Genomic DNA, 22502 nt, shown 5'->3' with positions numbered 1-22502 from the left:
AGATCTCCAAGGTCCCTCCCAACCCAAACGATTCTATGATTCTATGGTAACATTCAACAGGGATAAAACCAACCTTTTTCATTGGGATAAGGCTTGAAGGGCAGTGGTTGTTTAATACACCCATGAGTGGAGCTGTGYGGGCAGCTCACAGTCTGACAATCAGGCTCTGACCCCATTTCTTGTCTTTGTGGTGTTCCCCACAGAGATAATCTCCTCCTCAGTCACTGGAAACTGTCGGAATAAACAATATCACCTTCAGCATCCCAGCGTGATTGACTTCCCAGTTAGCCCTGATGTGACAAAAGAAGTTCTCTTGTTTGAAACCAGCCATCAGAGTGYTCCCCATCTCCACCTGGACCCAAAGGTGATACATTCATGGCCCCTAAGCTTGAGTATGACAAAACAACACAAGCAGGCATTAAACCAAGTTCCCTCAAAAACATATTCTGATGCAAGCATGGAAGTGCATCCACCTAGAAATCTGCATCTTGCCAAACTCACACCACAGCATTGGTTTTCATGCCAGATAGCCTGTTTGGTAACAAAGGCCTTCCTTGGTTTGAATGTTTTTAAAATTGAACGTTGTTTCAAAACTGTAGACATCCATAGTCAAAGCTGTAGGTAACCAAAGACAATGGATTGCCGGAGACATCTCTGATAGGTCATGTCCCTCTGSTCCTTTTCACAAGAGAATAGAGTGGTCATGGACCTCATGATCCTGAACWATGCTCAAAAAACTCTACTATTGCATCCCTGATTTGATTCATGGTGTTCTGCACAAGATGTGCTCACATGCACACAAAATGCACCCTGATCCTGGCTCCCTCTTCTCTTCTTCCCCCTTCTCAAAAAAACAGTTTGAGAGGAAAACTGTAGATAGAAAAGTGAGATAATTTGTTTTCTATTCATTTTTGAGAAAGAAACACTGTCATCTTGTAAGTATTTGGAAGACTTTGTGCCATTAAAATTAACAAGGTCATAAAAAAGCCTTCTTGAACAGGTAACTCAAACTTTAAAAAAAATCTTGGATTTGCAAGCTGCAGCTTGCAATCCTCACTTTATTTATGCTACAGAAGGAAAAGGCTTTAGGGAATTGTGTGTGCAGATGCCGAAGTAGTGGCTTGGAGAAGTAATTTAACTTTGCTGCAGTACTAATGTCTATTTGTGGAAGGAAAGACCATAGGTCTTTTGAAACAACTTTCTTCCTGCTCCTGCCATCCCGCACAGAACCCGCATCACTCACTGATGCTTTTTGCCACAGCTTCTGCGCTCTTTCCCTTTTAACTCTCTGCTTTACCCTCGCACCTGTTAATTTATCGCAGCTGCCGCGGGAGCCGGCACTCGCGGCTCGCCCTCCCCGAAGGGGTTAACCGGGTTAATTTCATAATCTCTTTAACATTCGGGATGAAYAGGGAACGCGCGCCCCTCCTCTCCTACAATCTGTGCGCGGCAGCTCGCAGTTCTGCCCGGCCGTGTGTCACCCGGTGCCACTTTGTCGCGCCCCGAGTGTCCCCGCGTGTGCGTGGCTGTGCTCCCGCATGTCCGCCCGCAGCCGTGCCCCGCTCCGGCCCCGCTCATGCCAGCGGCAGCACCGCGCGTCCGTCTGTCCGTCTGTGTGTCCGTCTGTGTGTCCGTCTGTGTCTGTGTCCGTGTCCGTGTGTCCGCCTGTGCACATGAGAGGAGACGAGCGAGGGGAGGCGAGACCGCCGCGTTTATAGGAGGTGCCAGCAGCCGGTGCGAAGTGTGAAGGGAAACTCTGCCATCTCTCGGGCTGCTGCAAGCGGACACGCCGCCTCGCATAATGCCATCTTTCGATGAGGTTTTGAAGSAGGCCGGGGAATTTGGAAGATTTCAAAAGAGGGTCTTTTTCCTCCTTAGCCAGACAGGCATCACTTTTTCTTCCCTGTTCGCAAGCGTGGTTTTCCTCGGGCGGGCACCCGRCAGCTTCTGGTGCAGGATCCCTGGGGCTGCTGAATTAAGTGAACGATGTGGCTGGACGCTGGAAGAGGAACGAAACTTCACGGTRCTGCCCCTGCAAGTGGGGAACGAGTCCGTCGGTGGGGAGTGCGAGAGGCTGGATGTCACTTGGGACACCTCCATCACCTGCAGCAGCCCTCTCGCCCTCTATGGCAATCACAGCGCGGGCAACCTGCCGCTCGCCACTTGCCACGGTGACTGGGTGTATGAACACCCCCACTCATCCATCGTCAGCGAGGTAAGGAAAACACCCATCCTCTAAGCAGCAGCTTCTGTCCTGGTGTGGGATTGCAGCAGTAAAATGGGATTGCCAGTGCAAGGGTCGTTGCTTTGCTGGCTGGTTTTCCTTTCCAGATTTATCTCATTTTGAGTCACAAGCAAATTGSGACAATGAGTATGATCCAGTGCTGGCATCAAGCTTATAGGGAAAAGTGAGCTGATATGAAAGGGGGCTGTCCAAAACCAACTGCCTGTACAAAGTCAGATACCCTGCACAGATATTGCTCTGTATGTAGAGGAATGTCAGATTAAAACAAAGAGTTAAATCCTTGCATCTGAGGCTTCTGGTGCTCAGTTTTGGGCCAGGAACTTTGGTGGTGTTAACTCTGAGTGTACTCTATGACCTGAATCGATGTACATTATCTATTCTTTGTATTTCCAGTATTGAATATTTAATTTGCAGGTAATAAAAAACAACAGGTGGCAGACTGCCTGAGATCTGGCAGGAGTCAGCAGAAGTGATTGTGCTTACTAGAGATAAAAAACAACAAACCACACACATTTTTGCCCAAAGCTAACATTCAGCTTTTCCTGAATGTCAGTGTCAGGGAAGGGCGGGCTATTACACTAGTGGTAAGCACTGACAAATGCAGTGATTTTTAATGAGGCTGAAAAAGGCCATTGAAGATGCTTTCCTAGGAGATCCTCTCTGTAATTTGTAATCAAGCCATGGATGTTCTGCGGTCTGGCTCCAAAACACAGTCTGCRCACTAGGAGTGTGTATTTTAGGGTCATTCTGGCAGCAATTGTCACTCATGCAGTTTTGAAAAATACAAAGTGTGCTTAGAGGGATTGGTTCAGAACTAATCAAGGTGCACTGCAAAATGTGTCAGCACAGCTGAGGGTTCTGGTTCCACTCTGTCTCGTGAGCCTCTGCTGTGGTTTTTGACTGGGCACTTGCACTGGATTAGGGCACAKCAGGAAAAGCTGGGAGCAAATTCTGAAAAGAGGTGCCTGTCCTATCCTTTCAATTCACCATCCTTCTCTCATCCAGCTGGGGCTGCTGTATCCACTTGCTGGCCTCAGGCTCTCCAGAGCAGCAGCTTTTCTCCCTGAGCACTGCCTGCAACCTGAGCATTTTTAGCCAGGGTCTATGCTCAAGACAAGAGAAATCAGAGCACCTGACTGGTCCTTGAGCAAAGATTCAGAACTGGATTTTCTGTATGATTGGTGAAATCAGTGGACACAGGGCTGCAAATGATGTGCAGGGAGCTGGTGTCAAACTTTGGTACCTAATAATGACAAATCTCTGCCCACTGGGCAGTGGAAGGCAGGGCTGGGTGGGCAGGAGGACAAATGGTGCCTGGGAGCTGCAGCCTGGCTCTGGGACAATCCATAGGACATGGCTATGCTGGGAAGTTTATACTACTGCTGCCTCCAAGATGTCTCTGCAGGGGGACTGTGAGGAGTTAAACCTTAAAAATAAAAATAAAGAGATTCCTTTCCTGTTGTTGTACTCTTTATTTTCCCCTTTAACCTTGCTATGGGTGAAAGCATATAGGCTGTGTCCATAGGATTGTGCTCAGAGTCCGTTTATGGCAGCAGTTTGTGTGTCTAAGGAGCCACTGTGATTTCCCAGAAGAAAAGAGCCACTGGGTACAGCTCTGGGGAAAGGAAACCAGTATTTGTCTTGTGGCAATAAATGGGAGTGAAAGGTCCAATGTTCTTGGCAAATACCTCGTGCATCTGCACTTTCTTCCTCCTCTYTGCTGGGGAGACCCTGCAGGGCCAGGCAAGCGAGGAGGGATGAAGGGATGCTTGGGGAAGCACTCCCCACCTGTGCACCCAAAGGCACATATTGGGAAAACCATGGAGTAACAGTCTGCAAGGAATGAGATGCTGGGACTGTCTCTCCCTGTGCCAGGGCAGCAGGACCCACCATCAGTGTCACTGTGACTCCTAGAGGCACCCTTGCAGGCCAGGTCCACCTTGGATGGAGGCTRCTGGGCTGTGACCTGTGTCACTTGGAAAATCTTCCCAGTTTTGCAACATTTTCTGGATAAACACACGAGGTTTGATTTCTTCATCTAAAAAGGAAGCTTGTGGCTGATGCATGTCCTKACTCAATTCCTCTGAGATCAGCTACTAAAAGGAGCTTGATGTCTTATTAATGAGTTACACATCCAGCAAAGACAATTTCAATCCCAGATTTAATTTGGTCTCTTTTCACCCAGCTGAGCCTCTAACAAAGCATGACTCAGTTTAGGCTCTGTTTAATTAGCTCACCAAAGACTTCTTTTCTCATCCATCTACTTGTAAATGCTTCATTTTGTCCATGTGTGCAGAAATATTTCTGTTTCTTCCAACTAAAGATTTCTGGCATTTTATGTCTTGTTGAATCAACAGTGGAAGTGACAAGGGAGACARAGTTAAAAGGATGAGTTACAGAACAGTCTCAGGGTTTATGTTCAGGGGGAAAGAGGGAGGTGGGGGGGAAGTCTGTGTACTGAAGGAGTTTTTCCAGGCCTATGGCAAGCACAGATCCAGTGTGGATTTGCAGTGTGACAGGGGATTCATTCAGAGGACAAAAGCGGGCATGGAAAGGCTCTTCTGAGCAAAGATATCACATCACACAGCAGGTCTGGCAGCCAAGCCACAGGCTATTGTGCTGAGCTCTGAGCACCCTTCAGAAGCTGAATCATGTGGCTGGATAGACTGATTGGTGTGGAGCTGTGGAATAAATGGTGTTGTGGTACCTGACTTCACTGCTCGTGTTGCTCTCGGGCCATTCTCTTATCTTGGAGAGCTGTCTTATCAAAAGTGCTCACAGCAGCATCAGCAGCAGGAAGCAAAGGAAATAAAGGGGACCATGGACTGATAAAAAGCACACACTTCTTTGTAAGCAGCACTTGGGGTGGCTGCTGCATCACCTGCTGCTACAGAACTCCTGAGCCTCAGTGTTGAGAAACAGTGAGGCTCGGGAAAACATAGCAGGAATTTCATCCTTCAGCATTTGAGGAGAAGAGCAAATTGTACTAAGAAATCATTACAGGAGCAACACATGGCAAAGCCAGTTACCTTGGTCCAGTGATGGGCAATACTGTATTGCTAAAGATTCCCTCTTGAAATCTTCTTTCGGTGTCCAAGGAGCTCTGAGAACAGGTCCCTACTTCTGCAGTGACACGGCCAAGGGTCTCCATGCTCCATTGCTTTGGCCAGGCTTTTCTATGAGGGCAATCCAGACTGGAGAAAGCTGTCACTGGTGCTGCACACACAGATCAGCACCGYGTTGGAGCTGAGCAAACCAGACCTGAGYTGACATGAAGGTTTCAARACATYATTTTGGGACACRGCTGTGTCACAGGTGGTGGATCTGYGCAGGGGACTTTGGCTCAGTGTGATCTGCTCGGTTTAATTGAGAGGGTCTTGCACATCTCCCCCTGAAGCTGAAAGATGCGGCTGTGTGTGTCAGCTGCAGGATGGGAATGCTGTGGCTTCGCAGATTCTGCTTGGAGAGGGAAGCTGAGGTGGTAAATTATCGAGCTAAATCCATTCCTGTCCCATGCCAGCTGGTGCTGTCTGAATTGATGCTGGTCCCAGCAGGTGGCTGGCCCTGCTCWGGAGGGAGGGCTGGTGACAGCAGCAGCTCCTACAGAGGGAGGAGGGAAGGAAAGGGCTGTGTTTCTGGGCAGCAGATGGAGATGGAGAAACAGCAGATGTGCTGGGAGGCTGCAGTGGACTGGGGTGCCACAGCCCCATGCTCTGGGGTCTGGAGGGGAGCCCAGGTCACCCCCTGAGCTCTGTAGCACTTGAAACAGAAAGCATTTTGTCTGCTGACTCCTTCTGGGTGAGCCTTTTGAAGGGCCCATGTGTCCAGGACATACCCAAGTCAATGAATCTAACTTTCCCAGGAAACTGTGCTGAAGATGGGSTCACTGATCTTTAATACTGCTGGGCTTTGACACTGCACTTTTATCCCAGTGGAGACAAATGCAGCACTTTGTGACAGGGTGGATGGAAACAGCATRCAAAGGGAGAGCAATTCCCTTCAGAGTTTTTTGTCATTGATGACTCCTCGAGGCACGGGCATGAGCTACAATTGCCATTGAGGAGTGGCCTGAGGTGGTGGAGGAAAGGAAGGGGGAGGTTTGTGTGRTCATCAGCAGCTACAGCACAGCTGGGCATATTCTAGGCAGAGTTTATTTCGGCCCTTTTTGGCAGGAGAAACAGATGCCAATATGGAAGGGGTTGAGCAGAAGGAACAGATTCCAATATGTCCTGTCTGCAGTGAGTCTTCACACWGTAGATGATGTCATTTTGAGACCTCACAATAATCCTTGCTGAAGTGTGAAGTCTGAGGTGGACAAATGATCATCTGAGCACAGCCTATTGCACCTGCTGGGAATCAATCTTTTTCTCTGCTTGACAGCCATCTCTGAAAATACCAGTCAACATTTGCAGAAAAACCTGTAAGGAAACAAATAATGTTTTTCTCATGTTTTTTACAGTCCCTCAGAGAGGGAGATAAAATGTCAGTCAAACTCAGGGTAGAGAAAACACAGCTGGTCCTTCTGCTATCTTCCTCCAAGGGAGTAAACAACTCAACTCATCCTCCAATTGTTGATCTAGTGTGACTGTTGTTATTGGCATGGCAGTATATCCTGTCTTATTTTCATTGTTGTGATGGGATTAATACTAATTAGGGGAGGGAGATGGGAAAAGGGCACACAGAGAGCACAGGAAGCAGCAATTGCTGAATTTCTTATGAAATTCTGACTAAGATTCCTCTGTCTGAGAGGGGCTGGAGCAGATGCTTGCAGGGGTTGTGCCAGTGGGGCTGTGTTTCTTCCACTGCCAGCGAGCCCACTGGTACTACCTGAGCGTTCATTCTTTTCCTTCATGTTTTGAGGAAAGCTGCTGCTTTTCCCCCATTAGGAGATGGTGAGTTTCGCTGCCTCCCTCTTGCTTTGGCCCTGAAGAGACAAAAGAAAAAGTATAGAACAGATCTTCTATCATAGGAGGCTCACTGAATAAGATGATCTGAGAGGCAGGGCAGCACAAAGGTGCTGCCTGGGCCTTGGGTCACGCACAGGAGAGAAACCTCCAAAGATTCAAAGCCAATCTGCTCCCCAGGCCTTAGCCCCAGTGCCCTGGCAGCAGGGTGGAGACTGACTCTGCTTGTCCTGTTAAGTGCTCAGCTGGAAACCAGACACAGAGAAGGACAGCTGCTTCATCCCTTAGTGCTCTGACAGGAGCGTTACCAGAAAGAGAAAAAGAACGTGATTTCTCCCTTTACACTGCATGCACTTGCAGAGGGGTTTGTTGCAGTAAGGATGTGGGAAAGATAGCAGTTTGAAAGGCCACTGGACAAGAGAAGWGGAGAAGAACTGCCCAGCAGAAAATAAGGAACATGCAGCAGCAGTCAGCATCTCTCTAGGTTTCCTTAAATGATGAATATTTCACTGGGAGTGAAGGGATAAGCCAAACTCTTTTTGGTCATTTGTGTGAATGCCATTTATAATGTGTGTATGGACTCTTAACATGCTGCTGCAACTGGCTGGGGAATCACTGTAAAACTCTTTATTGACCACAGAGTTTAATCCATTGTTTTGTAATTTAATTGTAACAGGCAGTAAAGCATTTCAAAACTCCCACTCAAGGCTGCTGCTTTTTGAGGAGCATTTAATGACATGTCGTGATTTAAAACAATATATTTCTACAGGGATATGAGTGCTGAAGTGAATAGAGGTCTCTCAAGCACGAGGAATTACAAGTTTGTGGTTAGTCTGTAGGTCAAACTAAAACGGAAAATGTTTGCCTTGTTCCAAAGCTATGAAGAAATGAGAAGTGGCCACAGCCCCATATTTCCCAGTCATTAGTCATGTACAAGCTCAGCCAATTGCCACTCCTTCCTAGAGCGATTACACCACTGATGAGCTACAAGGAGCCGGTGCAAAGCCTCTTCCTTCCCCCAGAGAGATCTCACTCAGGTGGTTTTGCTGCTGCTCTGGAGATCAGTGAAGCACAGCAGTGCTCTTTCTTCCAGTCACACCACTGCTCCTGTAAATCTGAGCATCTCGCTGGTGCCCGAGCCTGAGCGGGWGTGCAAACATTCATCACAGGGATGCATTTCCAGCCAGCAGTGGATGGCTGCATGGACTGCACGGCTGGCAGGGTGCACWGAACTGTTTTTATCGTCTCTTAGGGAGACTACAGAGGAATGACGAAGGAGCTGGTTCCTGCTGCCCTCGGTGATGGCAGCGCCTCATTTYTGCTCACAATGGCAGCTCATTGTCAAGGCTGAGAGAAAAGGAGCGAGGAAGTGGATTGTTTACCAGTTTGGGCAGTTCTTTAGTCAACTCCCTGAATAGAAAAGGTCTGTCCCCAGGAGCACAATGGTGTGTATCATTCAGTGGATAGAAATCAAGCAGGCTGGGGCAGGATTGGATGCAGAGGTGAGYGGCAGGGCTGTGCTGGGTGCCTGCACTTGTGCAGCCAGGGCTTGGCTGGGAAGGGCAGCAATGGCAGGAAGAGGATGTGCCCTGGGCTGGAGCTGGCCAGCTGGGGTGGCTCTCCTGCTTGGTGATGGCAGCGAGGAGCCAGCTCGCTGGGCTCTACAGGGTCTGGTTGGGTGTAGCCAGTGCTGCACAGAACAACAAATGGGCTTAGGACCAGGGGAAGAAAAACCCAAAGCTTTTCATATCCTTCTCCCCCTGACCCCCGGCACCATGCCCCTGCCTTTTATAGAGGCTGCTGTCAAGGAACATGGGAAATGTTTGGGAAGGGTGTCTTACAGGAGGACTACAGACCAACTGGAGGCAGTCTGAAAACGTGGGTAAACTGTTGCAGATGATTTTCATCCAAGGGATGTATGTAGGGAAAACTTCTAGGCACAACCAAACCAGGTCACGGCTGAAGCACTGAGGTGGGTCTGACAGGCGGCTTGGATAAAGGAAAGATCTCTGTGGGGTGTTCAATTCTCTTTTAAAGGTTACATTCCCCTCTAAAGGTTATGTTTGCAAGTGAAAAACAAGACATTCGCAGGGTGATGACTTCAACTCTAGGTGCTGCGTCAAGCACACAGAAGTGCTTATCTGTACCAGAATTTATTTCAATACTTAGAAAATGACAAAGTGCAGGACTAACTTAGAACAGTTAGTGTATTGTCACTAACCTTCAGAAAGAGCCCATGGCTCCTGGAAGTTTTCTGTATGTTCCTATTTCCCTGCATATATTACATACTTGACTATATAATTAGTGCAGAGATTATTTCAGCTGCAGCATACATCATAGGAAATTGCTGCACAGTTGAAAGAGTCCACTCTGTTAAAGATACCTTCCCCTTCCTTTCTGGCATTCAATTGTTCTCCTGCCTTCCTTCACAACAGTTTATTCCTTGCCTGTTTACACTAAAGAGAGATCAAATAATTTAAAAGTAAATACATTTTTGGAAAGGGGACAAGGAGAGTCCCAACGTCTAGCATTACATCATTACATTGTGTTCTAAAAACCTTCTTTTAGTGGTAATTTTCATAAATCCTCCATGTTTTCCAAAGGTACATCTTTTGATACTATTTGCCAGGGTTGTCATAGCTTTAAAAAGTAAACCTGAAAGTGCTGCTCCACATTCAGGCTATTTCAGGAAAACATTATAATTACTTCTGAGTATGACAGCTGAGAGCAGGTTTTATTCCTCTCAGAGGTGCCTGCAGCTCTTGCTCAAGATTTACAGAAGTGGAAGCCAGGTGATGAAAGGCAGCCATTCAGGCTCCCTGGAGCAATGGGATTGACATCAAACCCATGACTTTGTTTAACATCAGTGGAGGTGGGATATCTGTCAGGTTGGAGACCGATGAGGTGCCATCTGTGTGTCCTGCACAGGCACCTCTGAGGCCTCAGGCCCAGATAATACTCTCYGGGCATTACAGCATGCAAAAGGGCTGAGATGGAGCTTGAGTTCAGGACACTTTAGGGTCTGTTAGAGCTGAGAATGGCACAAGAAGCTGTTATCTCCCTGCCCCACCATGTGGCCACTCCGTTCAAACACAGGGCTTGGAGGTGTCATGTGCTGCTGAGCACTAATGTGGCACACTGCGTGTGCTTCAGCAACCGGCACCTTGTTGATAATGAAAAAAATTTCTTGTAACTCACATGTGAAAGCAAAAGGATCTCTCTAGGTTACACGGTGGTAGCTGCTGTTGTCTGTGGCTTCCTTTGGTGCTGAAGCCTCATTGTTCCAAAGATTACCCCAGGTATGGATTGAAACCTTCCAAATCCCATATGGTCTGCAGTGGTTAACACTTCTTCATTCACCAAGAACCTGTAAAATAATTTCCAATGCCATGTTGTCTATAGGATTACTTTGTTTTTAGTTTCATTCTGGTTTTAGTTCCTAGTCCCTTCCTTCCTCTCAACCACTCTTCCTTGCCTTTGCTTCCACACATCACCATCCCCATCCTTGTTAATATTCTATGGAGTTATGGATGCTGCAGTACAAGGAATAGAAAAATCTGGGAAAGCTGCACCAAGAAAATACTTATCCAATGTTTCTGAAATTGTCCTGAGATCTGTTTTCACTTTTCTTGGAGACTACATGYTTTTGCTTTCATGCAGAAAGCACTAAGAAGAATAACTAAACCATTTCTATAAGATGATGTTTTCACTGGCAGTAGCTGTGGACCCTTATTCTGCACTAAGCAAATTCAGAACTTTGCCTTGGCAACATAATTAACAGTGCTGTTGGCAGAAGAGTGATTTGCTTTCCAAATCTGGACAACTGATGCATGAAAGGCAGCACCCTTTTGGCAAGGAGGAACTCTCCCTCTGTCTCCGTGACACTTGAACTGTTCTTGCTATGGTGCTTATTATTGAGCAAGCATATTTGAGCTTCCCCATCCTCTTCCCCTTCCTTCTCCCCTTCCCGTGTGGACCTGTGCAGCTCTATAACGTTTTGYCCTGAGGATGACGAATGACCCACGTGTGTGTTTATGCCTCTCCCTCCTTCCCACAGTACGACCTTGTGTGTGGCAATGCCTGGATGCTGGATCTCTCCCAGGCCATCCTCAATCTGGGGTTCCTGACGGGCGCCTTCATCCTGGGCTATGCTGCAGACAGGTACAGTACGAGCTCTGCTGTCCTTTGCTTTGCTGGGAGGGGAAATCACTGCCACTRTCACCTGCAGTAGGCATGTGTCAGTATTTTGCAGGTTTTATTCACTTTGGATAAACATCTCCAAACTGTGTTAACRAAACCCAGCCAATATAATGTTTGCTTTGATTTGGGCTGGAAATTTTGCGCTATTGTACTTACTGGTCCTGTTTGGACCTTAAAATGCCAAGAAATGAGATTTTCTTGTGGTTTCCAATGTTTCCCTGGACTCGGGGAAGGGCAGAAGGATACAGAAATGAAAAGGAAGCATCCTGAGGAGGTTCCCGGACTGATGTTTACTGAAGGATGTATCTGTGGTAACAATAACWTAGAGTATTATTTCTTCATAGGCAGACTTGTTTGTGATGTAATCTCAGATAGAAAATTTTGAACTATAAAACAAAAGTAATTTCAAGGGAACCTCATCTTTCCAAGGGATGTGGTAATAAAGGAAAAAGCAAGGCAAAAAAGAGGCCATGGCACTGACTGATTTAAGATATCTCTTCTCAGTGTCTGGTTATGCAATTGTGATACTAGTACCTTAAAATGTGAAAGAGCAGAGATATTAGAGCCAATTATTGAAACAAAATAATATGTTGAAGAGTACTTGTGTATTAAGCATAATGTAACAACTGTACAACTGTGGACGTTGTATATCAACAGCACTTGGGGAATCTGCTGGAGCCAGATTATTTCACTCCTGTCTTCCTGACAGCACTCAAAAGAATGGGTCTGGTTGAAATTTGTCTGGGTTTTGTCCTGCATTAATTCTTCTCATGAAGTCTTTTAAACAAAATGAACAAACAAATACTGTTGCAAATACTTTCTGATTTTATAAACAACTACATAATTTTTTCACAGCTTCTCTTAAAACAACAGCGATGGAGAAAAGATRTAGCTGTGTTCCAAGGACACAGTTCCATGAAACTACAGGGATATATTTTTTTTAATTATGGCTTAGGTTGGGCATATGGTTATGTTTCCTGCTGGAAAATAAGAGTCCTGAACACATTAGACAGAGTTTGAAAAGACGCTGTCTAGACCTAAACCAAACCTAGAAAGTCACATAGAATAGTTAAAGCAGAAATGGCTTTCACAGAGTTGCTGTAATTATTATCAGGGGACTAACCTGTGAAAACAGAAATTTCCAACAAAAGTTGCCCTTATCAAAAAAYCTGTTCAAATCAAACTTGATCAAAAACCTAAACTGGAACATATGACCCATAGTTTAGGTACAAAAAGATAATTTTTCTAAAACACTGTGGAGGCTGGTGAGGACATCACCAGTTTTGAAATTRGTGACATAAAGACAGTGATAACTTCCACAGCGAAAAGAGTTCCATATCCCAAGGGCCAACACTACAAAGTTTCAGAGAGCCACCTTTTGGAAAAAGGCTGGTCTCAAAAAGTCGCTTTCATGTCTAGCACTAAAATTAACTGTTGGGGAAAAAAAAAATCTTTGTGCGTTTTCATGATTTTCACTTTCTTTTYCAACAGATATGGGAGAATCCTCATCTACCTGCTCTCCTGCCTTGGGGTTGGGATATGTGGTATCATAGTGGCATTTTCACCAAATTTTACTGTATTTTTGGTCTTCCGTTTTCTCCAAGGCATGTTTGGCAAGGGAACCTGGATGACAGGCTACGTGATTGGTGAGAGCTGTCACTTTCTTTTTTTCTTAGTTAGGAAAGGTCAGGGATTTTTGGAGGTTGAAGATTCTGACTACGTCTGCTCATCATAACACTATTTCTTAGTAACAAAGCACTGGCCCTCGAGTCAGTCCATCCTATTTAATGCATTTGTCCTCCAATGATTAAGAGGTGAGGGAATGGGTGAGGTGTAAGTAAATGTTTTCTTGTTACACAGAAGGTGACCAAGATGATAAAAATCTACAGAGCAAGCCCCAGATAAACCGGATACACAAATGGGGACATGGTTTATTTTGGCAGTCTGAACATCTYCCACAGATGCTCAGAGGAGTTAGCTGCTTTGTCTCTCTGGGAGGAGAGCTTGGCTGGCTGCTTTCATTCTTTAGCTGGGATACTTTGCTTAGTGTCAGGCTGGACAGCAGGGTCCATAGTAAGACTATTATTTCCTGAAAAGGGAAAAGGAAGAGCAGCTGTGTTATAAATAGCATGAAAACAGCAGGGYTACAGAATCTTTGGTAGGTTGTAGTTTATCAGTCTAGTCTATATTAATAAAGCTCTTTGCATAGCAAGCTTCCTTGTGATGAGGAAAGGATATTATTGTGGCTTCTTGAACCTTGCCAGGTTCAATGAAGAAGTGATAGAGCATGAAAGAGCAAGGCATTGAGGAAGGCATYCTGCTAGAGATGGGATGTCACATTTACTTAATGAGAAAATCARCCATTTGGTAATCTACTGTCATAAACCAAAACACAGTGATTACATCAATATATAGGGCAAAAGCTTGTACTGTTGCTGTTTTCTATGAGGCCTGTGGCAACTGTTGAAAATTCCTAGTGGAATGTAGATGAATGGGAGTGGAATTGCAACCAGACATAAACACAGTGGGACCTGGGAGYGCTGTGGTGATGAATGTGCAAACATACCAGTCTAGCCCTTTTAGCATCTAAAGCCCAGAAGAACCTTGTTTTTCTGGGCAAAGTTACACTGCTGAGCAGTTCATATCCAAGATCCAGTGAAAGGACCAGAAGCTGCTTTTCCTCTTATTTCCATGCACATGGCCTAATTTTAAACACAGATCTTATCCTGAAACTTTGGAATGAACTCTGATCAGACACATAGCTTCCTAAAAATGGCCAAGCTTTAATAGAAAGGAGTGTTTTTCAGTGCTCGGATCAGACTGCTGGCTTTAGGGAAAGATTGAGAGATCCTGAGGGACAGGGTATTACTGCAGACCTGCCAGAGATTGACACACGGACTCTGCTCCGCAGTTGGTTGCATGCAAATCTGTTTATTGTAAAGAAGCCTCATATTTTATAAGAATTCAAACAATTTACAATCAGTCTCTATTTGCATACAATGTATAGGATGGGTAAAGCTTGTTCTTCCATGTTCCCTTTCTCATTCCTTCTCTGCTCTTTTCCMATGGCTTTCTGTTCCCTGTGAACTGACCTTCAAGTATGTAATTGTAACTGTTCTCCCAGAGTTTTTCTGTTTGCTAAAGCAAACAGATCCTCGCTGTCCAAGGCCCACACAGACCTAAGCAAGATCCCTAACTCTTGGATAGAGCAATTCCTTCCTTATCCCTGACTGTTGTCCCCTGGGATCACTCAGTGCATTTACCAACCTAAGGTATTTTAAGAAACATATGATTTGGTTGCACCAGGAGGATGGTTGCTGTTAATACCGTTCCAAAGCTCTTGATCTGTGCTTCAGGCTGCCCCAATAACCTCCCTTTGCTTTTACACACAGTCCAGCTCTTTTGGGGGCAATGCTAAGCAGCTACCTTTAGGCAACTAGCTTGCCCCTGGGCAATGCAAATGTGATGAATAGTCCATAGAAATGGCCAGGGTGTCATATCTCTCTGCATTTCCAGCGAAAACAAATCATTGTTACTTCTAAAATTGCCTCACCTCTAGTAAAACACATAAATAAATAAATAAATTTGAAAGAAAGTGTTTTCTGTGTACTATGAACCAAGCTAAAACCCTCTGCTTCTACTCTGAAGGCTATGCAGTGGTGACAATTTTGGAACAAACAGGAGACACTTCTTCTTGCATTGGTCACCTCAGATGTGGCTGTCATGGCCATGGGATACTGCCTGAAAAAAGGGCATCACTTTCAGAGCTATTAGATCCATTTGCAAAATGAAAAATCCAACCAAATTATTTAAAAAACCCCAAACAACAAAGGTTATAATTATTCTAATAAATAAACCAAACTGGATCATACCTTAGCCCTCAGAGCAACCAGCAGTGTGTGGTTAAACTCTCTTCCCCATGGACACCTTGTCCATATTACCTGCCAGGAGCAGCCTCTGCCTGAAGGATCCTCTTGTCTGAGGCAGGTGCTAAAACTGTGCTGGGGAAAGTGCTAAGAATTTCTTAACAAACATGATCACAATGCAATCTCCACCCCCTGTTGTGGCCCTCTGTGATTCAGTAGTAAACATCCAGAAAGCCCTGTGGCTGAAGAAGGGTGGGTGAGTTGATGAGGAGGTATCACCCATGTTTGCCCTGGACAGCCTCAGTGACATGCTGACACTGCTGAAGACAAGATGCTGGCCTAGACAGATCTGATGCAACATATCCTTCCTTCTTTTTCTTCTTTTTCTTCTTTTTCTTCTTTTTCTTCTTTTTCTTCTTTTTCTTCTTTTTCTTCTTTTTCTTCTTTTTCTGCTTCTTCTTCTTTTTCTTCTTCTTCTTTTTCTTCTTCTTCTTTTTCTTCTTCTTCTTTTTCTTCTTCATTATTATTATTATTATTATTATTATTATTATTATTATTATTATTATTATTATTATTATTATGTTTGTTTGTTTCTGTGCTATTTATTTTTCCTTTGTCTCTGCTCAGTGACAGAGATCGTTGGTTCCGATCAGCGGATTGTTGGAATCGTGATTCAGATATTCTTTACCCTGGGAATTATAATTCTCCCTGGAATTGCGTAYTTGATTCCCACCTGGCAGGGGATCCAGCTGGCCATTTCACTGCCCAACTTCCTCTTCCTGCTCTACTATTGGTAATGTTGCAGTCATTGCTCTTGTCATTATTACTATTGCTATTTGAGTACCTTGAGAGCTGTGGCCCCCGGTCTCTAACTGGAACATGTAGATTAAGAAGAAGATATTTTCATGYTGTTGATTTTATAATTTGTAATTCCTTTTTTGTGAATTACAGACATATAKTACTTTTGTTTTTCTGTTCCGACTTTGCCTCTCTGATCAGACACAGCTGCTCTTCACAGAACCCTGCTCTGTTTATAACTTGACCAAAGTTTATTTTTCTCATCAGCCATGACACCCCACTTTAACATTTCATTATCTACTCGATTCAAGTCTGAGCTTTCCCTGCAGGTCCCCTGAGCTGATGAGAAAGCAGAGTGCTGAGCCGTGGTAAACACCCRTCTCAGTGCGGCCATCCTGTGGGATGGATCCAAAGAAACTGACCCACGGAGCCTTTTCCTGAACATTGCTTCTTTAAAYGTTGCCTGCTGGGAACTTTTAAATTGTGAATCATCTTAGCTCTAGGCCATGTTACTGCACGTGTTCAGTGCTGGCTTTCATTTTTGCTGTTCTAYAGGGGTCTTCTTGGCTTGTTGGTTACACTTTTGACAACCATTGTGCAAATACAATAGTCAGATTTCTGATTTTTCAGCTTTGTAGAGTACTGATGTAGTCTATTTTCTTCTTTCTTGCCCACTAGAATAAAATATTTTACAGGAGACTGACTGTAAAAGCAGTCCTCAAGAGAGCTTCTGTATCCCAGAGGCTGAAAAATCAGTGTGTTTTGTATTAACACAGGGTAGAAGACAAAAGACTTTGCTTTACTTATGATGTTATAGGGTACAATCCTTATTTATGACTTTTGTGTTCTTACAGGGTGGTTCCTGAATCTCCACGTTGGCTCCTGACACGCAAAAAGGGAGAGGAGGCATTAAAAATCATGCGCAACATTGCAAAACACAATGGGAAATTTCTCTCTCCACATTACTCAGAGGTACAGTCATGTGTTTGAGCTAGAGATTTTTTCTAACCTTTCTTAAACTTTGGAAAGTTCAGTGGTGTTAAAGTGCATTCTCTTAAAGGGATGAACAACACTTTTGAAGGGTCACACCAGGACAGAATTGTCTGTCCCACACTTAGTTCGTTAATTACAAGATGGTAAAAGTGAACTGGCTGGAAATATATGGGCTGAAAAATGAAGATTTGAAAAACAACATATCAGGTCTTTCTTTTTTAACTCTCCCACTTTAAAAACTTGTGGGAAATATCAGAAACTAACTGAGTGGCAATGGTATTTCACAGCAGTTGCCATTTTAGSTGACAGTGCAGGTAGCAGGATCCACTTTCCTGGCTCCTTTTCTAGAACTTTCTTTTACAACTCAAAGAGAAAATGGAAGTAGAATTTAGATATCTATTTGCTTTCATCCCAATAGGGGAAAATTATGCTGCAAGATTAACAGTTGAGGAAGCTCTGAGATCACTATCCACAAAATAGGACAGCATATGTTACAGTTACTGTGCTTTGGCCAGTGGTCGTGACAGAACCATAAAGGATTGATGCATTTCACATAACGAGRCCGTGTTGTTGCAGCATTTGGCTCGTTCTGTGCTGGCAGCAGTGTCTGGCTCCCAGACCATGATTRCTCAGCACCGGCCTTATGGTGCTGKGACAACAGATGTGGACAGCCAGAAAGATCATTCAGGGGCCTTTCAAACCAAGCCATTCTATAATTCCTATGCTGGAGACAATTGGACACCAGCAACCCCAAGTTCTTCCCAGCAGGGCTGCTCTGGATCTGTGTATCCCCCAGCCTGTGTTGATACTGGGGGTTGCCTGGACYCAGGTGCAGCGCCTTGTACTTGGCATTATTAAACCTCATAGATTATGAAGRGACACAGACCYGTTGAAATGAGTCCAGAGGAGGGCCATGAAGATGATCAGAGGGCTGGAGCAGCTCTCCTGTGAGGAAAGGCTGAGAGGGCTGGGGTTATTCCACTCAGAAAAGTGAAGTCTCCAGGGAGCACTTTTCAGTACCTAAAGGGGATTTACGAGAGAACTGGAGAGGGACTTTTGTCAAGGGCATGAAACAACAGAGCATGGGGCTTCAAACTTAAAGAGGACAGTTTTAGATGAGATATTAAGAAATTCTTCATGGTGAGRGTGATGAGGCACTGGAACAGATTTCCCAGAGAAGATGCAGATGACCCATCCCTGAGAGTGTTCAAGGCCAGGCTGGACAAGGCTTTGAGCAACCAAGTCTAGTAGATGCTCAGCTCACAGCAAGGGAGTTGGAACTAGATGATCTTTAATGCCCCTTCAAAYCCAAACCATTCTATGATTCTATTAATTATTGTCTTTTTCTGGGGCATATASACCTGTGAGATTCCCACATCCTGGTTAGTATTACTCAGTGCCAAGCATGCCCCAAGTCATGTAGCAGGAAGTTTGTCCTGCTGCAGCTTCCCCTGCACGTTCAGCCCTGCATTCCTACACCCACTTCCTCTCTCTAAACATCAGCATTTTCAAAGCATCGTGTCTGAAAGATGTGTGTCTTTCCTTGTCTTTTTTAAATGTTGTATTTGTTTTTTYTTTTCTCCAAAAGGATCCATGCTCATGTCCCTAAGCCACTTACAGCTGCAASAGATTAACCTCCACACATCCAGATTTGTGCTGGATCTGTTCCTGTGACCCTTTTAATTTAGAATRTCTGTCATCCTTTGTGCTGTGCCCAGAGGAAAGAGAGCATCTCCAGGAATGCTGGATCAAGTGTATTTCTCACATTAACTGATATCAGACTTCTCTTTCATGAAACAACTCCAGAATTTCAGAATAAGTGCTGCAGGTGTGGAGGGAGAGRGAGAAGTGAGAGGGATCATCCCTCAGTGCACTTGGGCTCAGATGTTCCAACATGCCTGTAYCAATTTCATTGGCCAAGTCCCTTACACAGCTCTGGATGTTGCAGCTTTGAGTTTTTGTTGGCATGCAAAAACCAGAGATGAACTTTGGATGAAAAAAAGGATAAACATTTGCTGCTTTTGCTCTGTGAGTTACRACACCAGTATAGGTCAACTCCAACCAGAACTCATTAAATTATAAACTCATTTTTTTCCAGTTGCTCATATTTATCCTACCATTCAGGGTTTTCTCAAAATAATTTTCTAATTTTTGGTCCCTGTCCAAAACCAGAATGAACTGCAACCAGCTGAGCAGGAGCCTCTTCATAAGAGAATTGTGGATTGAAACCTGTTCCTTGATATACAGGCTTTTTCTACCCTATAGATCATATCTAGATATATGTATTTCTTGCATATATTAATTTACATAGGTGAATGTTATATATATCCATGTATATAGGTAAATGTTATATATATCCATGTATGTATAAACATGCATGGCACATGTAGATTGATGCATATGTAGAACTATATACACAAATGTTACTGTGAAAACACTGATATGTAATTTTACTGGAACATGAAAACATAAGGGAAGTTATGAAACCTCATCCAGGGTTTACAGAAAGTGTGTCTTTGGAAACACAGGCCCTGTCACTGAATTCCTGACTGCACTGATGTGAATAGCAAAACTCTCCTTGACTTCAAATAACAAAAAGAGGATTTTTTCCCCTACAGAGCTGACACGCTGAAGTGATTTTTTTCTTCATCTATAAAAAAGTGCTCAGTCATGCTTGGGGTTATCATTACTTTATTAAGACATWAAAATACAAGTGACAGTTGTGCTGAATTTATCTTTAGTCTTCTGGAAAACTAAAGCCATATTTGCACAAAGTCACAAGTGATGGCTGGCAGCCTGTTCTTACAAACAACAGGCATGGCAGCTTTATAACCATACTATGAGAGAGTCCAAGAGCAGTGCAGAAACCCAGCAACCTCAGCCTGCCTCACTAAGGGCTCTGGCATGCACCACAAGTGGCAGTGCTTGGAAGAAAGCTTTTGGCTCTGGTTACAGAAGAAAAGTGAGAGGGAGTAGAAAGGAAGTTCAAATGTAGAGTTTCTCTGTCTCACAAAGCTTTGTGTCGCTCGGTTACAAAAATGTCGTGTGTAAATACATCCAGCCAAATCCTACTGAAGAGCAGCTGTGTTTTGATACAACAAAACAAATACAGGGTGAAAGCTTCAGGCTCAGCCCTGGTTGAGCTGATGAGTCCCTCAGGCAGTGCCTTTGGCTTTTCCCTTGTTCTCATCATGGATCTACATGTTCCTTGATTTTCTCCATCCTTTCACCCCTGTCTCCCCACTGGCCTGGGCTCTTGCACCCATGTGAGCAGCARGTGCTGTGATAATAAAGAGGGGTTTGCTCCTTTGCTTGCCCTTTTGGRCCTCCTCTCAGGAGGGGTCACAAACTGAGAGTTAAAGCAGAAGGACTGCCTAAAATCCTTCTAAAAAAGGCACGGCAGGTTTAACCCCATGTTCCCCACAGCTGCTTTGAGAGCTGATAGCAATYCTAGGTGTTGCCAGTTCTTGGGCAKTATCATGCTTTGTCCCTGCCTAAAACCTGTACCTGATCTTCCTTGCATTTTTCTCACTTGCCAAAGGACTTTATGATCAAAGGGTTTGCACCTGACTTGGACATCACAGTTAAAAACTGGCCAGAGTTGAAAACAGCCTAGATCAATATAACTAATCCGTTTTTTTGTCCTGCTACTATTCTAGCTCTGTAATATCTACAGCAATGAATTTCAACAGGTAGATACAGGCTGTGTGGAATCTTGCTCTTTTGTGTTAAACTTTGCAACCAGTAATTTAATCGAGTGTCTTGTGATTGTATTGGAGGCAGCKGAGAACAGATTTATTATACTTTGTGGACAGTAGGAGGACCATGAATTCATACTCAGGACTTTTTTTCTACCAGGGTAAAAGTCAAGTTCAATACAGGGCTTTGTGTATTTTGAAACCCTCTGAATTTCACTAGTTGAATATTTTGTAGCATCCAAGCACTGTCACAGGTCTGCTTTTTCTGTTACTTGTCTTTTCTTCCTGCCCAGCTGTGCCCCCAGTGATGTTCCCAAGTCCACTGCTTGCTGCTCAACCCCTCTCCCTTCTCTCATCCCATTGCTTTTCCCTGTCTCCTCYTCTCTGGCATCCTGGCAGAAGGCAATTCTGCTCCCAGTGGTCCTGATATGACAATGACTGCTTATTGCCTTCCAAGAAAGTCCAGGTCAACAACCAGGAAGAAATAATTTTGCCATTTTTAAGTTGAGATTGGGGATTTTTTTAATTGATGTTTGCATGATCAGCATTAAGGAAAGCTCTCAGCTGTGTCCAGTGATAAGCTGTTCCAATACCTGTGCGCTGCCCTGGAGTGCTATGAGCAGCAAACTTTGCTGACTGGGCTGGAATATGGCACAGAAACCCCAGCCCAGTGCCTGCCTGACCCCTGACAGCTGCTCACTTGTCCCCTCAGATCACTATCAGCAATGAGGAGGTCAGCAACCCCTCCTTTCTCGACCTGGTGAGGACTCCCCAGATGAGGAGGAACACGCTCATCCTGATGTACGCCTGGTGAGTGCCCGTGCCAGTCCAACTTATTACCAGGGTGTATTTTGAGGAAAGATTCCCTTGTGACTCTTATTTATTTGCCTCTCAACACTTATTCCCTTTGCTGTTTAGGTTCACAAGTGCCCTGATCTACCAAGGGCTTGTGATGCGCCTGGGAATTATCGGAGGAAACCTCTACCTGGACTTYTTCATCTCAGGAGCCGTGGAGCTGCCCGCTGCTTTCCTAATTATAGTGACRATCGATCGCATCGGCCGGCGCCTGCCTTTTGCCATGAGCAACATCGTGGCGGGAGTTGCGTGCCTCATCACTGCCTTCTTGCCAGAAGGTAATTCCCTTCTCCTGGGCTTCTGAGGTCATTGGATTCTCTCTGACACCTCCTGAGCAAGGACAGAGAGCCCCACAAAACTGCAGAAAAAAGTAAAAGCATCTGGTGATGATAAGCAGCACACCTTATTTACATGAATCACTCTGAGATGTGCAATTGCCCTCTCTTTTGATGGGTTATGAGCAGCAGCTGGGGACAGCCTTAGAAAAAAWTATAGAAAGGCTCTGAACTCTCAGGCTTAGAGAAAATTATAGAAAAGMCCTGAACTCTCTTTGAAGGCAAATGCAAGGGAAAAGTATACAAACATAATGGGAAAATGCATTCCCCTGACGTGGAACACACTTATATAAGGAATCCGTGATTAAGGTGAGTCATCTTGGTAGTTTTTTGTCTGCAAATAAAACAATGCAAAGCACAACACAATGTAGGGGCTGTGGTAGACAACACAGAGGTTGTTCCCTTGCCCTCACTCTCCCAGGGTTTGGACAATGCTGAGAGACTGGGAGAAAGATATGGCTTTCAATTAAACTATTCTTATCTTGTTTCAAGGACAATTAAAAGGTCTGATACTGCACAAAGGCTTCCCAGCACTTCTGTCTTTTCTTTAAATTGTTTTCCCTACCATGTTTTTGATTTAGGTTTTTTTTTTAGGTTTTTTTTTTTTT

General features: G+C 44.6%; 1 protein-coding gene across 1 annotated transcript in view; it reads left to right on the top strand.

Moving 5' to 3' along the window:
- The first annotated feature begins 1645 nt into the window (after positions 1 to 1645).
- Positions 1646 to 22502, top strand: part of SLC22A3 (solute carrier family 22 member 3) — a 25652-nt gene continuing 4795 nt past the window's right edge. The window contains exons 1-7 of the mRNA XM_057364425.1: positions 1646 to 2215; positions 11207 to 11310; positions 12841 to 12995; positions 15843 to 16008; positions 16868 to 16985; positions 21417 to 21514; positions 21623 to 21837. Of these exons, the coding sequence (XP_057220408.1) occupies positions 1802 to 2215; positions 11207 to 11310; positions 12841 to 12995; positions 15843 to 16008; positions 16868 to 16985; positions 21417 to 21514; positions 21623 to 21837 (1270 nt within the window). The 5' untranslated portion in view covers positions 1646 to 1801. The remainder of the gene's footprint in view (positions 2216 to 11206; positions 11311 to 12840; positions 12996 to 15842; positions 16009 to 16867; positions 16986 to 21416; positions 21515 to 21622; positions 21838 to 22502) is intronic.

This window comes from Malurus melanocephalus, unplaced genomic scaffold (assembly GCF_030028575.1).
Source record: "Malurus melanocephalus ecotype Western Australia unplaced genomic scaffold, MMel_1.1 scaffold_38, whole genome shotgun sequence".
NCBI lineage: Eukaryota > Metazoa > Chordata > Aves > Passeriformes > Maluridae > Malurus > Malurus melanocephalus.
Note: the sequence above shows the minus strand (reverse complement) of the source record. Positions and strands in the feature narration are given on the sequence as shown.